The 15,435-nt window shown below is 42.2% G+C and overlaps 1 protein-coding gene across 1 annotated transcript; it reads left to right on the top strand.

Moving 5' to 3' along the window:
* Window positions 1-884: 884 nt before the first annotated feature.
* Idi2l3 (isopentenyl-diphosphate delta isomerase 2 like 3) lies at window positions 885-14,981 on the top strand. Its single transcript, XM_063277027.1, has 4 exons — window positions 885-1,026; window positions 1,999-2,091; window positions 2,420-2,550; window positions 12,350-14,981. The coding sequence occupies exons 1-4, from the start codon at window positions 885-887 to the stop codon at window positions 12,665-12,667; spliced, it is 684 nt and encodes a 227-aa protein (XP_063133097.1). The 3' UTR covers window positions 12,668-14,981.
* The last annotated feature ends 454 nt before the right edge of the window (window positions 14,982-15,435 follow it).

The following is a 15,435-nucleotide window of genomic DNA, read 5'->3' as shown; positions in this document are numbered from 1 at the left end:
AAATTGATCCCAACTTGGATTACATAGAAAAACTGTCTTGGACTCACAAACAAGAGGGGAAAGAAAATAGAAACACTTGGTCAAAACAATTGTTACTGACAATATGTTCTTAGAAAATCCATCTGGACACTGTCAAGGTTTGTATATGCTCGGGCGAGGGAGCAGCACTATTAGGAGGTGAGGTCCTGTTACAGGTGTGTCACTGTGGGTGTGGGTTTTAAGACCCTCATCCTAGCTGCCTGGAATCTAGTATCCTGCTAGCATCTTCAGATGAAGATGAAGAGCTCTCAGCTCCTCCTGCACCATGCCTGCCTGGATGCTGCCGTGCTCCCACCTTGATGATAATGGACTGAACCTCTGAACCTGTAAGGCAGCCCCAATTAAATGTTGTCCTTACAAGACTTGCCTTGGTCATGGTGTCTGTTCACAGCAGTAAAACCCTAACTAAGACAGACACTAAGAGGGAGACACTAGCCTTTCTATGGGTGAACATGACTTTCTGGAAAGACTATATAGAATGTCTCCAGGTCTGTTCCAACCGCCAGGCCTTCATTTTGAAATATGTCACAAACAGCATTACATGTACTTTTCCTCGGTATTCATTCATTTTGTGGAGATTTACCTTTGGGTCATCTTTGAAAAGACTCAAGGGAACTTGAGGGCTATGTTCTCACTCAGAAAGTCATCAAGAGGTTCTCTACAGAAATATACAAGTGGAAACACACATGCCCTGTTGGTACCTAACAGCACTATTGCGTCCGTAGATAGTGTTTTTTGTCATTGAGGGATGAAGGTGTGTGATGACCTTGGAGGTGTCTGATAACAAATAGCAAAACAGTAGATGGTGCTACTCTTTTACACAGGTCGGATCACAGCTAGTAGACATGTCTGATGTCACTGTTGACTGGATCGATAAACACCAGCTGGAGCGTTTAGATGAGATGATGATTGTTGTTGATGAAAACGATAAGGTCATTGGTGCAGACACTAAGAGGAACTGCCATCAGAATAAAAACATTGAGAAAGGTAGTTTTGTTTTGTCTACTGTGCAATAGTTTCTCCCTCTCCCTCTCCCTCTCCCTCTCCCTCTCCCTCTCCCTCTTCTTCCTCTCCCTCTGCCTCTCCTTCTTCTTCCTCTCCCTCTCCCTCTTCCTCTCCCTATCCTTCTGTCTCCTTCTCTCTTCTTCTCACTCCCTCTCCATTCGTTCCCTCTTCCCTCCCTTTCTCCTCCTCTCCCTTTTTATTTGATAAAGAGGCAAAGATTAAAATGGGGAGCTGACTTGGACAGAGGATTGTCTGTTAAAACCATCCACTATCAGAATTCTGAACCTTATAGGCAGCTGCGCACTTCCCTCTAAAATCTTATGGGATAAGAATCCTGTGAGGATCAAAAAGAATTCCCCATCCTGAACCTCAATCGTGTTTTCAAGCCCTATCACAGGGGGTATTGGATTATGTAGGTGTTATTTGATTGTTCTGAGACAGAGTCTCATAGTGCAGTCCTAGCTGGTCTGAAACGTGCTAGGAATTACAGGCAGACCTGAAACTCACAGAGACCTGCCTACCTCTGCCTCAAAACTTCATGGATCTCCAAGGCCAGCTGAACGTACCAATTTCTCCCAACTCTCCTTTTTCCTTGTCTTTCTTCCCATTTAGACATTTCCCCTCACCTCCACTCTGTCACTTGACTTTAAGTGTCCATTTGATGCTCAGAGTTGGTCCCAAATCTATACCGACGTCTCTTTTGTCCCAGTTACAATAATCCTGAATAAAATCTTTGTGTGCGGATTTTGCTTCGCTAGCATCTAGATCTGGTTTTCCCTCACAAGTTTGTCAAATAACTTTTAATAACTAGATGGTATGAAACCTTGGTCCTATGAAGCATGCAACTGCTAGAAGCATCTAGGTCTCTTTGGAAACATGGGGATTGAAGACAGGATGCAGGCAACCGTCACAAGTCTGTCACGCATGCGCACACGAGGACCTTTGCCTTTTCAGGGCTGCTGCACCGAGCCTTCAGTGTTGCTTTGTTCAACTCAGAGAAGAAAGTTCTGATTCAGCGCCGAGCAGACACGAAGCTTACCTTCCCTGGTAGGTTCACAGTGGCTTAACAAGAACAGGCCTACGCGATTTGATTCAGTGGAATCTCCAACACAACTCTCTCTTCTCTCTTTTTCTTCCTCGCTTCTTCCCCTCCCAAAGGGAGAACTGTGCTGGCTTGGTGTGATCTGTCCAGGAATTTCAACTAACACTTAGTTTTTCAACTAAGAACACCACAGCCCTGGAAGCAAGGACCCTGACTCCCTTCCTTCTCTCCTCTCTCATGCCTTGATGATCCTGTGAGGGCTGCAGTTCTGTTGCAACTATTGTATCTCCAGGGACAAATAAGAATATTGTTTCTCATGTGTATTCTCTACAGGGTACTATACCGATTCCTGTTGTAGTCATCCACTGAGTAATCCTGAAGAAATGGAGGAGAAAGACGCCTTGGGAGTGAAGAAGGCAGCCCTGAGACGGCTGCAGGCTGAGCTGGGCATCCCCCAGGACCAGGTACCCATGTCTGTGCCCCCTGGCCTCAGCTCACCTGGGGCTGTGAGAAAGACGTGGTGGGGCTTGGGGAATTCAATATCTAAGCTAGGTCAAGTCTACTGAGGAATATGGCTTTTGGGAAAACCCTGAGGTTTCCCAAAATATGCACTGAAAAGAATGTCTAGGATTGGCTGTGCACATCCCTTCATTTATCCACTGGAGCAGGGGCTTGAGAGGGGATAGATATTTTCCACAGAAAACTGCTGAGCTTGCATGGTGATCTCTGAAATAAGGGGTGGAATAGTTTCTTCTTTAAAGGATACAGGCCATTTCAATGGGTCTAAGTAAGATTTAGTTATCTAAATTAAGGTATAGGAAAATATTAGCCAACACTCTCAACAGCAAATGGACAAATGAGTGAACCCGAGTTCATAACACAAGTGCGAACAGCCCGTAAGTCTGTAACGTTCTTTGTCCTTGGGGGAAATATAACTGAAGAACTGAAATACACTGAGGTTCTGTCTTATTACTATCAAAAATGGCTTCTTGGGAAGAAGGGCAAATGCTGACAGAGATGTGGTTAGAAAGAAAGAAGCCCTCTTATTCTGCTAGTGGGGTGTAAACTAGTGTATCCACCATGGAAATCAGCATGGAAACTCCTCAAAAAAAATAGAATGAAGACTTCTATAGGAAATACTTATTATCTCTTCCTATGTGAGAAGCTACTCCCACCTCTGGACTTTGACTTCATCCTTGACTTTGGACCTACAAAAAAACTATAAGGTTTCCACACTAGTACAATGTCTTTGGAACCAAAAGTGGTAGATTTCAATGAGACATGGAATAAAAGCCCAACTGACCGAAGCCATCGTGTTAGAATATGTCAAGAGAGCAATGTGGAATGACCAACTCTTACCTGGGCTTTATGAGTGGTCTACCCTAAACTTCGTAGAGAAAGAGTTTACAAAGGTACAAGGTGGTTTGTCTGGTTTTGTTTTGGAAATCATGTTGTACATTGGTACAAGAGCATCCTGGAGTCTGAGAAACGAATCCTAGGCAGACAGTGGTAGCCAGGTTAAGATTAAAGGGATTGCTTAAATAGGTGTGTCATTACCCAGTTTAGTAAAAAGGATAAATTGACAGAAGCTGATTTGGCAGAAAGAGCAGAGCCAAGGTTAGACACGCGGCACCAATCCATGGTTTAACTCCTTCAAACCACCCTTTCCCAGAGCTGCTCCAAGAAATCAAAATGACTGTGGTGGAGAAGACCGAAACCAGACAGAAATCCACAGGGTTATTGACTCCTTGGCTCACGCTGAAGAGTTTAAGGGACTTTTTTCTCTTAAAGTTTTTTTTTAGGGAATCTTGGAGTCTCCCTTTCCAACTGAACAGGGGGTTATTGCAAGCAAGAAACTTCATGTTTATTAAAAAAAATCAAATTATCACCACATAGGAAAAAGGTTCTAGGTGGACTAAAAGATAAAGAATTTCAGTGTTGAAAATCCATATAAGTTCGTATACTAAAGTGATCATGAGTATCCCCAACGGACAACAGCAGGCCCCTTACAGTTCCTGCATGCGGAATGCCATATTACTTGCCAAGAGAAACATGACATGGCAAACATGTATGACTTACACCATGCTGTGTCTACTGGTTTACCGCATAATGACTCAGGAAAAGAGGACTCTCATCCACAACAAGGGCCTGGGAGCGATTATGGAAAACACGCCAACACTACTTGGACAATGACTTTTGGAAGTAAGTGGTAAATTTGTCCAACGTATCAACACAACTGAATGTCGATCAGCATTTTACCAGTGCTCTAGATAAGGCCTCTGAGTCCTTTGTAAATTTCTGAGGACTCAAGTCTGTTTGCAAAGTGCATGAAGCACTTGCCACGAGCTGCGACAACTGGCTAAAGAAGTCAGCAAGGATAGAGAAGGCAGAGGAGGACAGATTAAACAGCTCTGTCACCAATTAAATCTATTGATGATGTCTTCCAAAGTTTTTTTTTTATTAACTTGAGTATTTCTTATATACATTTCAAGTGTTATTCCCTTTCCCGGTTTCCGGGCAAATATCCCCCTCCCCCCTCCCCTTCCTTATGGGTGTTCCCCTCCCAACCCTCCCCCCATTGCCGCCCTCCCCCCATAGTCTAGTTCACTGGGGGTTCAGTCTTAGCAGGACCAAAGGCTTCCCCTTCCACTGGTGCTCTTACTAGGATATTCATTGCTACCTATGGGGTCAGAGTCCAGGGTCAGTCCATGTATAGCCTTTAGGTAGTGGCTTAGTCCCTGGAAGCTCTGGTTGTTGACATTGTTGTACTTTTGGGGTCTCGAGCCCCTTCAAGCTCTTCCAGTTCTTTCTCTGATTCCTTCAACGGGGGTCCTATTCTCAGTTCAGTGGTTTGCTGCTGGCATTCGCCTCTGTATTTGCTGTATTCTGGCTGTGTCTCTCAGGAGCGATCTACATCCGGCTCCTGTCGGTCTGCACTTCTTTGCTTCATCCATCTTGTCTAATTGGGTGGCTGTATATGTATGGGCCACATGTGGGGCAGGCTCTGAATGGGTGTTCCTTCAGTCTCTGTTTTAATCTTTGCCTCTCCCTTCCCTGCCAAGGGTATTCTTTTTCCTCATTTAAAGAAGGAGTGAAGCATTCACATTTTGATCATCCGTCTTGAGTTTCGTTTGTTCTAGGGATCTAGGGTAATTCAAGCATTTGGGCTAATACCCACTTATCAATGAGTGCATACCATGTATGTCTTTCTGTGATTGGGTTAGCTCACTCAGGATGATATTTTCCAGTTCCAACCATTTGCCTACGAATTTCATAAACTCGTTGTTTTTGATAGCTGAGTAATATTCCATTGTGTAGATGTACCACATTTTCTGTATCCATTCCTCTGTTGAAGGGCATCTGGGTTCTTTCCAGTTTCTGGCTATTATAAATAAGGCTGCGATGAACATAGTGGAGCACGTGTCTTTTTTATATGTTGGGGCATCTTTTGGGTATATGCCCAGCAGTGGTATAGCTGGGTCCTCAGGTAGATCTGTTTCCAATTTTTCTGAGGAACTGCCAGACTGATTTCCAGAGTAGTTGTACCAGTCTGCAATCTCACCAACAATGGAGGAGTGTTCCTCTTTCTCCGCATCCTCGCCAGCATCTGCTGTCACCTGAGTTTTTGATCTTAGCCATTCTCACTGGTGTGAGGTGAAATCTCAGGGTTGTTTTGATTTGCATTTCCCTTATGACTAAAGATGTTGAACATTTCTTTAGGTGTTTCTCAGCCATTCGGCATTCCTCAGCTGTGAATTCTTTGTTTAGCTCTGAACCCCATTTTTTAATAGGGTTATTTGTTTCCCTGCGGTCTAACTTCTTGAGTTCTTTGTATATTTTGGATATAAGGCCTCTATCTGTTGTAGGATTGGTAAAGATCTTTTCCCAATCTGTTGGTTGCCGTTTTGTCCTAACCACAGTGTCCTTTGCCTTACAGAAGCTTTGCAGTTTTATGAGATCCCATTTGTCGATTCTTGATCTTAGAGCATAAGCCATTGGTGTTTTGTTCAGGAAATTTTTTCCAGTGCCCATGTGTTCCAGACGCTTCCCTAGTTTTTCTTCTATTAGTTTGAGTGTGTCTGGTTTGATGTGGAGGTCCTTGATCCACTTGGACTTAAGCTTTGTACAGGGTGATAAGGATGGATCGATCTGCATTCTTCTACATGTTGCCCTCCAGTTGAACCAGCACCATTTGCTGAAAATGCTATCTTTTTTCCATTGGATGGCTTTGGCTCCTTTGTCAAAAATCAAGTGACCATAGGTGTGTGGGTTCATTTCTGGGTCTTCAATTCTATTCCATTGGTCTATCTGTCTGTCTCTGTACCAATACCATGCAGTTTTTATCACTATTGCTCTGTAATACTGCTTGAGTTCAGGGATAGTGATTCCCCCTGAAGTCCTTTTATTGTTGAGGATAGCTTTAGCTATCCTGGGTTTTTTGTTATTCCAGATGAATTTGCAAATTGTTCTGTCTAACTCTTTGAAGAATTGGATTGGTATTTTAATAGGGATTGCATTGAATCTGTAGATTGCTTTTGGTAAAATGGCCATTTTTACTATATTAATCCTGCCAATCCATGAGCATGGGAGATCTTTCCATCTTCTGAGGTCTTCTTCAATTTCTTTCCTCAGTGTCTTGAAGTTCTTATTGTGCAGATCTTTTACTTGCTTGGTTAAAGTCACACCGAGGTACTTTATATTATTTGGGTCTATTATGAAAGGTGTCGTTTCCCTAATTTCTTTCTCGGCTTGTTTCTCTTTTGTGTAGAGGAAGGCTAATGATTTATTTGAGTTAATTTTATACCCAGCCACTTTGCTGAAGTTGTTTATCAGCTTTAGTAGTTCTCTGGTGGAACTTTTGGGATCACTTAAATATATTATCATATCATCTGCAAACAGTGATATTTTGACTTCTTCTTTTCAGATCTGTATCCCCTTGACCTCCTTTTGTTGTCTGATTGCTCTGGCTAGAACTTCAAGAACTATATTGAATAAGTAGGGAGAGAGTGGGCAGCCTTGTCTAGTCCCTGATTTTAGTGGGATTGCTTCGAGTTTCTCTCCATTTAGTTTAATGTTAGCAACTGGTTTGCTGTATATGGCTTTTACTATGTTCAGGTATGGGCCTTGAATTCCTATTCTTTCCAGGACTTTTATTATGAAGGGGTGTTGAATTTTGTCAAATGCTTTTTCAGCGTCTAATGAAATGATCATGTGGTTTTGTTCTTTCAGTTTGTTTATATAATGGATCACGTTGATGGTTTTCCGTATATTAAACCATCCCTGCATGCCTGGGATGAAGCCTACTTGGTCATGGTGGATGATTGTTTTGATGTGCTCTTGGATTCGGTTTGCCAGAATTTTGTTGAGTATTTTTGCGTCGATATTCATAAGGGAAATTGGTCTGAAGTTCTCTTTCTTTGTTGTGTCTTTGTGTGGTTTAGGTATAAGAGTAATTGTGGCTTCGTAGAAGGTATTCAGTAGTGATCCATCTGTTTCAATTTTGTGGAATAGTTTGGATAATATTAGTATGAGGTCTTCTCTGAAGGTTTGGTAGAATTCTGCACTAAAGCCGTCTGGACCTGGGCTCTTTTTGGGTGGGAGACCTTTAATGACTGCTTCTATTTCCTTAGGAGTTATGGGGTTGTTTAACTGGTTTATCTGTTCCTGATTTAACTTCGGTACCTGGTATCTGTCTAGGAAATTGTCCATTTCCTGTAGATTTTCAAGTTTTGTTGAATATAGGTTTTTATAGTAAGATCTGATGATTTTTTGAATTTCCTCTGAATCTGTAGTTATGTCTCCCTTTTCATTTCTGATTTTGTTAAGTTGGACGCACTCTCTGTGTCCTCTCGTTAGTCTGGCTAAGGGTTTATCTATCTTGTTGATTTTCTCAAAGAACCAACTTTTGGTTCTGTTGATTCTTTCTATGGTCCTTTTTGTTTCTACTTGGTTGATTTCAGCTCTGAGTTTGATTATTTCCTTCCTTCTACTCCTCCTGGGTGTATTTGCTTCTTTTTGTTCTAGAGCTTTTAGGTGTGCTGTCAAGCTGCTGACATATGCTCTTTCCTGTTTCTTTCTGCAGGCACTCAGCGCTATGAGTTTTCCTCTTAGCACAGCTTTCATTGTGTCCCATAAGTTTGAGTATGTTGTATCTTCATTTTCATTAAATTCTAAAAAGTTTTTAATTTCTTTCTTTATTTCTTCCTTGACCAGGTTATCATTGAGTAGAGCATTGTTCAATTTCCACGTATATGTGGGCATTCTTCCCTTATTGTTATTGAAGACCAGTTTTAGGCCGTGGTGGTCCGATAGCATGCATGGGATTATTTCTATCTTTCTGTACCTGTTGAGGCCCGTTTTTTGACCAATTATATGGTCAATTTTGGAGAAAGTACCATGAGGAGCTGAGAAGAAGGTATATCCTTTTGCTTTAGGATAGAATGTTCTATTAATATCCATTAAGTCCATTTGGCTCATGACTTCTCTTAGTCTGTCGACATCACTGTTTAATTTCTGTTTCCATGATCTGTCCATTGATGAGAGTGGGGTGTTGAAATCTCCCACTATTATTGTGTGAGGTGCAATGTGTGTTTTGAGCTTTAGTAAGGTTTCTTTTACGTATGTAGGTGCCCTTGTATTTGGGGCATAGATATTTAGGATTGAGAGTTCATCTTGGTGGATTTTTCCTTTGATGAATATGAAGTGTCCTTCCTTATCTTTTTTGATGACTTTTAGTTGGAAATTGATTTTATTTGATATTAGAATGGCTACTCCAGCTTGCTTCTTCTGACCATTTGCTTGGAAAGTTGTTTTCCAGCCTTTCACTCTGAGGTAGTGTCTGTCTTTGTCTCTGAGGTGTGTTTCCTGTAGGCAGCAGAATGCAGGGTCCTCGTTGCGTATCCAGTTTGTTAATCTATGTCTTTTTATTGGGGAGTTGAGGCCATTGATATTGAGAGATATTAAGGAATAGTGATTATTGTTTCCCTTTATATTCATATTTGGATGTGAGGTTATGTTTGTGTGCTTTTCTTCTCTTTGTTTTGTTGCCAAGACGATTAGTTTCTTGCTTCTTCTAGGGTATAGCTTGCCTCCTTATGTTGGGCTTTACCATTTATTATCCTTTGTAGTGCTGGATTTGTAGAAAGATATTGTGTAAATTTGGTTTTGTCATGGAATATCTTGGTTTCTCCATCAAAGTTAATTGAGAGTTTTGCTGGATACAGTAACCTGGGCTGGCATTTGTGTTCTCTTAGGGTCTGTATGACATCAGTCCAGGATCTTCTGGCCTTCATAGTTTCTGGCGAGAAGTCTGGTGTGATTCTGATAGGTCTCCCTTTATATGTTACTTGACCTTTTTCCCTTACTGCTTTTAATATTCTTTCTTTATTTTGTGCGTTTGGTGTTTTGACAATTATGTGACAGGAGGTGTTTCTTTTCTGGTCCAATCTATTTGGAGTTCTGTAGGCTTCTTGTATGCCTATGGGTATCTCTTTTTTTAGATTAGGGAAGTTTTCTTCTATGATTTTGTTGAAGATATTTACTGGTCCTTTGAGCTGGGAGTCTTCACTCTCTTCTATACCTATTATCCTTAGGTTTGATTTTCTCATTGAATCCTGGATTTCCTGTATGTTTTGGACCAGTAGCTTTTTCCGTTTTACATTATCTTTGACAGTTGTGTCGATGATGTCTATGGAATTTTCTGCTCCTGAGATTCTCTCTTCTATCTCTTGTATTCTGTTTGTGATGCTTGTATCTATGGCTCCTTGTCTCTTCCTTTGGTTTTCTATATCAAAGGTTGTTTCCATGTGTCCTTTCTTTATTGCTTCTATTTCCATTTTGAATTCTTTCACCTGTTTGATTATGCTTTCCTGGAATTCTTTCAGGGATATTTGCGATTCCTCTCTGTAGGCTTCTACTTGTTTATTAATGTTTTCCTGTGTTTCCCTAAGGGAGTTCTTCACGTCTTTCTTGAAGTCCTCCAGCATCATGATCAAATATGATTTTGAAACTAGATCTTGCTTTTCTGGTGTGTTTGGATATTCCATGTTTGTTTTTGTGGGAGAATTGGGTTCCGATGATGCCAAGTAGTCTTGGTTTCTGTTGCTTGGGTTCCTGCGCTTGCCTCTCGCCATCAGATTATCTCTAGTGTTACTTTGTTCTGCTATTTCTGACAGTGGCTAGACTGTCCTATAAGCCTGTGTGTCAGGAGTGCTGTAGACCTGTTTTCCTCTCTTTCAGTCAGTTATGGGGACAGAGTGTTCTGCTTTCGGGCGTGTAGTTTTTCCTCTCTACAGGTCTTCAGCTGTTCCTGTGGGCCTGTGTCTTGAGTTCACCAGGCAGCTTTCTTGCAGCAGAAAAGTTGGTCTTACCTGTGGTCCCGAGGCTCAAGTTCGCTCGTGGGGTGCTGCCCACGGGCTCTCTGCGGCTGCAGCGACCAGGAATACTTGTGCTGCCCCTTCCGGGAGCTTCAGTGCACCAGGGTTCCAGATGGTCTTTGGTTTTTTCCTCTGGCGTCCGAGATATGTGTGCAGAGAGCAGTCTCTTCTGGTTTCCCAGGCTTGTCTGCCTCTCTGATGGTTTAGCTCTCCCTCCCACGGGATTTGGGTGCAGAGAACTGTTTACCGGTCTGTTTCCTTCAGGTTCCAGCGGTGTCTCAGGCAGGGGTCCTGCCGCTCCTGGGCCCTCCCCCACGGGAGCCCAGAGGCCTTATACAGTTTCCTCTTGGGCCAGGGATGTGGGCAGGGGTGGGCAGTGTTGGTGGTCTCTTCCGCTCTGCAGCCTCGGGAGTGCCCACCTGACCAGGCGGTTGGGTCTCTCTCTCACAGGGTCTGGGAGCAGAGAGCTGCTGCGGGCCGGGCCTTCCAAAGTTTTAATGAAATAATTATTGGCAAAATCAAGACACAGTAGTAGGCTGAAGAACTGTCTTTTAAATAGCAGTCCTTCAGGCTGGCGCGGGGCCTCTCGATAGCTTCCTCTTCCATATCTGCACCTCTCCAACAGCTAGAAGAAAGAGACATAGATGTTTGGGTTATTCTATAGCTGTCTATGCCAAGCAGTTGCCAAGCATCATCTTCTCCAGTATCAGTGTGGGGGCCCCTGTGTTCCCATGAGAAATAAAGCAAGCACGAGCTCTATTTAGCAGCCCCTGTTTCCCTTCTTTTTACACCAGTGTTGTGTTGTGAGTACCAAAGAAAATGCCTAGAGATGATGCACGGTCATGCCATGCCCTATGGCATATCTGAAAACTTCTAAGAAAAATGGCAAAGAGTGCTGTGGAAGTATACCTCTCCCCTTCATGTCTGGAGTTCATACGGGTCTTTTATCCTTAATGTATATTAAAGGGCATGGAGTGAAACTTAAACATCATAACCATTACCCTAATAATTACCCTAACTACATTGAAATGCCAAACAAGATGTTGCTGCTTGTTAAAGAAAAAAAAGACTTCCATTTGAGCTGGTCCTATAGCTCATGTACACAGGCCCATAGGAGTCCTTGTACACATACAACAAAGATACATGTGTATGTTTCTTGGGACAGTAGTCACAGCAGCCAAATAATAGAAGTAGACTGGATTGGATGTGTAAAAGTTTGATATTATTTAAAACAAATGTGGGGGATATGTGTGTGTAATATATTCTTTTAAAAATATTTTAAAATTTATTTTATCATTAATTTATGTGTGTTATCATCACACCAAACAAAACAAGACTAAGAAAGACAATTATCACATTTTATTTCATAAACATAATCTAGATTTGTATGTTTGTGTGTTTATCTGTGTGTCTGTCTGTGTGTACGTGTGTTTGTCTCTGTGTGTGTCTGTGAGTGTGTTTATGGTGAAAACAGAAGATTGATGGTTAGGAAAGAGGGTAACAACAAGAAGTAAAAAAAGAGGCAAGAGGTGTTAAAGGGTGTGTGTGTGTAAAGTATATTTTACACGTGTGTGAATATACTGTAAAAAAAATCCGGGGCTGGGGATTTAGCTCAGTGGTAGAGCGCTTACCTAGGAAGCGCAAGGCCCTGGGTTCGGTCCCCAGCTCCAAAAAAAAAGAACCAAAAAAAAAATCCATCATTTATAAAATATATTACAATCACAAAAAAAAATGAACAGATCAGTCAACCAAATTAAGCTTTAATCAATTACCAACTACTAAACAAAGTTGTTAATCTCTCTTGAGAACACATATATTTGCTTTTATTTCTCCACGTATTCTGCATTTTACACCAGATTTGTTCTCATTGTATCAATTTCCATCACAGGTTTCTCTAGAGGACATCGTGTTTATGAAAAGGTATCATTATAAGGCAAAATCTGATGCAGTCTGGGGAGAACACGAAGTTTGTTACCTTCTGCTTATCAAGAAAGACGTCAAGATCTGTCCAGATCCGAGTGAAGTCAGTAGCTTCAGCTACCTGACTCGAGAAGAACTGGAAGAGCTTCTAGAAAGGGGGGCCCGGGGTGAAGTCCAAGTGACCCCCTGGCTGAGATTCGTCGTGGAGCAGTTCCTGTATGCATGGTGGCCTTACTTAGATGAAGCGACCCGGTTCATAGAGCTTGACAAGATATACAGAGTATGAGGAACCGGAAATAAGACACTGGCTGTGAGGATGCCCCAGTTCAGCACTGAGCTCAGGGCAGACCCACAGCTCAGATGTTAGCTATGCACCCGGACCAAAACAGGGAAAGGACTCTTCTTTTCCAGAAAGCCAAAAATCATTATCATTAACTCTGAATCTTCTTTTCTTTTCTTTCTTGACACAGAGCTATGTATCCCAGACCAGCCTCAAACTTCTCGTGTAGCCAAGGATGACTTTGAATTTCTGATCCTCCTGCCTCCACCTCCCCTGGTCCTTGGATTCCAGGCACACACCAGTATGCCTGCTCAGTGCTGGAGGCTGAACCTGCAGCTTCACGTACAGCGCGCAAACATGCTACCAACAACCAATCCCATCCCGTGGTTTCTTGCCTTTTTTCCCCTAGTTGCTTCATTTCTTTATTTTCAACTGCCTCGGTGTGGGAAAGAAATGTATTGTTTTCCCCAAATTAGAAACAGAGGAACTAAAGAAGAAAAGATCCCCTAAAGATAGAGTCGATGTCAACGCTGTAAGAACTGAAGTTACACAACCACCTGAGGCAGCCCTTGAATGGCGGGCATGCCAGTCCTCTCAAAGGCCTGAGGCTTTGTGTGGAGGAAACCGTAAGAACATTAAATCCAGAATAATCTGTTAAGCACCCAAATTTGGCAAGACTAGAGTACCTAGCTAATACTTAACTTGTATCCTGCTCTGACTTGCAGCCACTGGATAGATAACCTGTCCGCTGGGAGCCTCTGGCTTCACTGCTATGCTAACTATTTGTATAGAACACAGTCACGCAGTCAAGCTCAAATCAGTTGGGTAAATGAGTGAACAGTCATTTAAATAAATATAATTTTTTAAAGTAGTTGATTTGACAAAGTGTTTTTGATGTCCTCAAAAGAACACTTTGAACTCAAGTCTCTAGCCAGCTGTTTCGATTTTCTTATGGAGGAGAGAACACCATTTATGAAAAAAATAATACGGATTTTACTGTTTGGAGTGATGCCCTTTAAGCCCTCCATTGTTGATGCTATTATTATGGTTAGAATTAAGTATGACTGGGTTCATGGAGAATCCCCAGCGAGCTGCAGAGGACTAATACAAATCTGTGGTCAGGATGAATGATACGATAAAGCTCTCCTGCTGACTAATAATATGACAAACCTGTGACCTTTCTGACATCCTGTCAACATCAGCCGACTCCCTGACCACACGAATACTGTGTCCTTGGCCTACATAAACGTTTCACACTTCCCCCCGCTCCCTCTGTTACTCATGTTATGGTATAAATTCAGCTTTGGGAAAAATATAATTGTCGCCTTGATCAGACTCTTGTCTTGGCATCTTTCTTTGAGTCTCTTGTCCCCCATTCTCTTCCAGGTACCCCCAACAACCTTTGCTTACATTTTACATCTTGCTAAATTAAACCCTGTATCTGTAAAGCAATTTCATTTCATTTTGTCTAACCTCTGTTTGTTTGTTTGTTTGTTTGTTTGTGATAGCATCACACTATGTAACCCAGGTTAGCCTAGAACTCAAAATTCTTCTTCCTCAACCTCCCAACTTTTCTACCTACCATGCTTGGTAACTGTGGCTCATATTTTGACGTCTGCCCCTCAACACACACAGGCCATTGTGTGTTCACCCTGTCTATTAATGTATATTAAATTCCCCTTATATGATTGTCATCAAGCACTGAAACTGCTTAACTGGCTTGGCTCATGATCTCAGAGGGTCAGAGTCCAATATGGTGAGGAAGCAAAGCAGTGAAAACATGAAGCATAAGCTTGTGCATGTGACACAAATGAAACAGAAGAAACTGGTCAGAGCCAGAGGCTAAGGCTCAGACCAATACTGAGGCCACACTTTCGTATGTCAGCATGAGGATGGTCAGAAGGATGGACAGCTGAGAGAGGTTGAACATGTGGTTGTTGTTGGGAAACATGGCATTCAACTAGTACTTTATAATGTTTGCCTTGGGACGTCTTTGTCATAAAGAAAGATGTCCCTCTTCACCCTAGAGCCACAAGTGTAGGTTGTGAGGAGTGTATGCACAGGATCCCAAGCTTGTTTGACCTCAGAAACCTCCAGTACCAAGAATGCCCAACCTATCTTCAAATCACTTCATTAAAGACCACATTTTGTACAAGTCTGTGTGAGCCACATTTCTGAACACAAACACAAGTTGGCAGACTCCAGTGATCGCTCTCCCATCCTCCGTTCTTCTTTTGCATATCCGCAGTAGGGGACAAATTATCTTTTGCTGTTTGGCTTTAAATGCCCTTCTCTGCTAGCCAATATGATTTTCTCCTAAACAGACAGCCATTCATTCTTTCTAGTATAAGGAAGGTGAAATTGGATGTGGTAGTTGGTTATTGTATTCTCGTTCTACCTTTAAAATATTATGTTTATTTGTGTGTGTGTGTGTGTGTGTGTGTGTGAGAGAGAGAGAGAGAGAGAGAGAGAGAGAGAGAGAGAGAGAGAGAGAGTATGTGTGTGTATTACCTGTATCACAGTGCAGATCTGGAGATCAGAAGACAGCAGGAAGGAGGTGGATCTCTCCTTCTATCCTGAGGGGCGTGGGAATTGAACTAAGGTCATCAGCCTTGATGGTATCTTTACCCACTGAGTCATCTTGCCCATCCCTAATTTAGTTTTCTGTCAACCTTAATACCCACAGTTGCCATGAAAGTTCAGTTGAATACCCATAGGGCATAAACATCTGTGATTAGAGATTTGTGGGCATAGCAGTCTGGAGGATACCTGAA

This window comes from Rattus norvegicus, chromosome 17, assembly GCF_036323735.1.
Source record: "Rattus norvegicus strain BN/NHsdMcwi chromosome 17, GRCr8, whole genome shotgun sequence".
NCBI lineage: Eukaryota > Metazoa > Chordata > Mammalia > Rodentia > Muridae > Rattus > Rattus norvegicus.
This window is presented reverse-complemented; position numbering and strand designations above follow the sequence as displayed.

Excerpts from the sequence above, each read along its gene's own strand:
- Idi2l3 (XM_063277027.1), top strand. The coding sequence starts at position 885 with ATGTCTGATGTCACTGTTGACTGGATCGATAAACACCAGCTGGAGCGT. Across the intron at positions 2,092-2,419 it reads CACGAAGCTTACCTTCCCTG|GGTACTATACCGATTCCTGT; the intron begins GTAGGTTCACAG and ends TATTCTCTACAG. Across the intron at positions 2,551-12,349 it reads TGGGCATCCCCCAGGACCAG|GTTTCTCTAGAGGACATCGT; the intron begins GTACCCATGTCT and ends TTTCCATCACAG.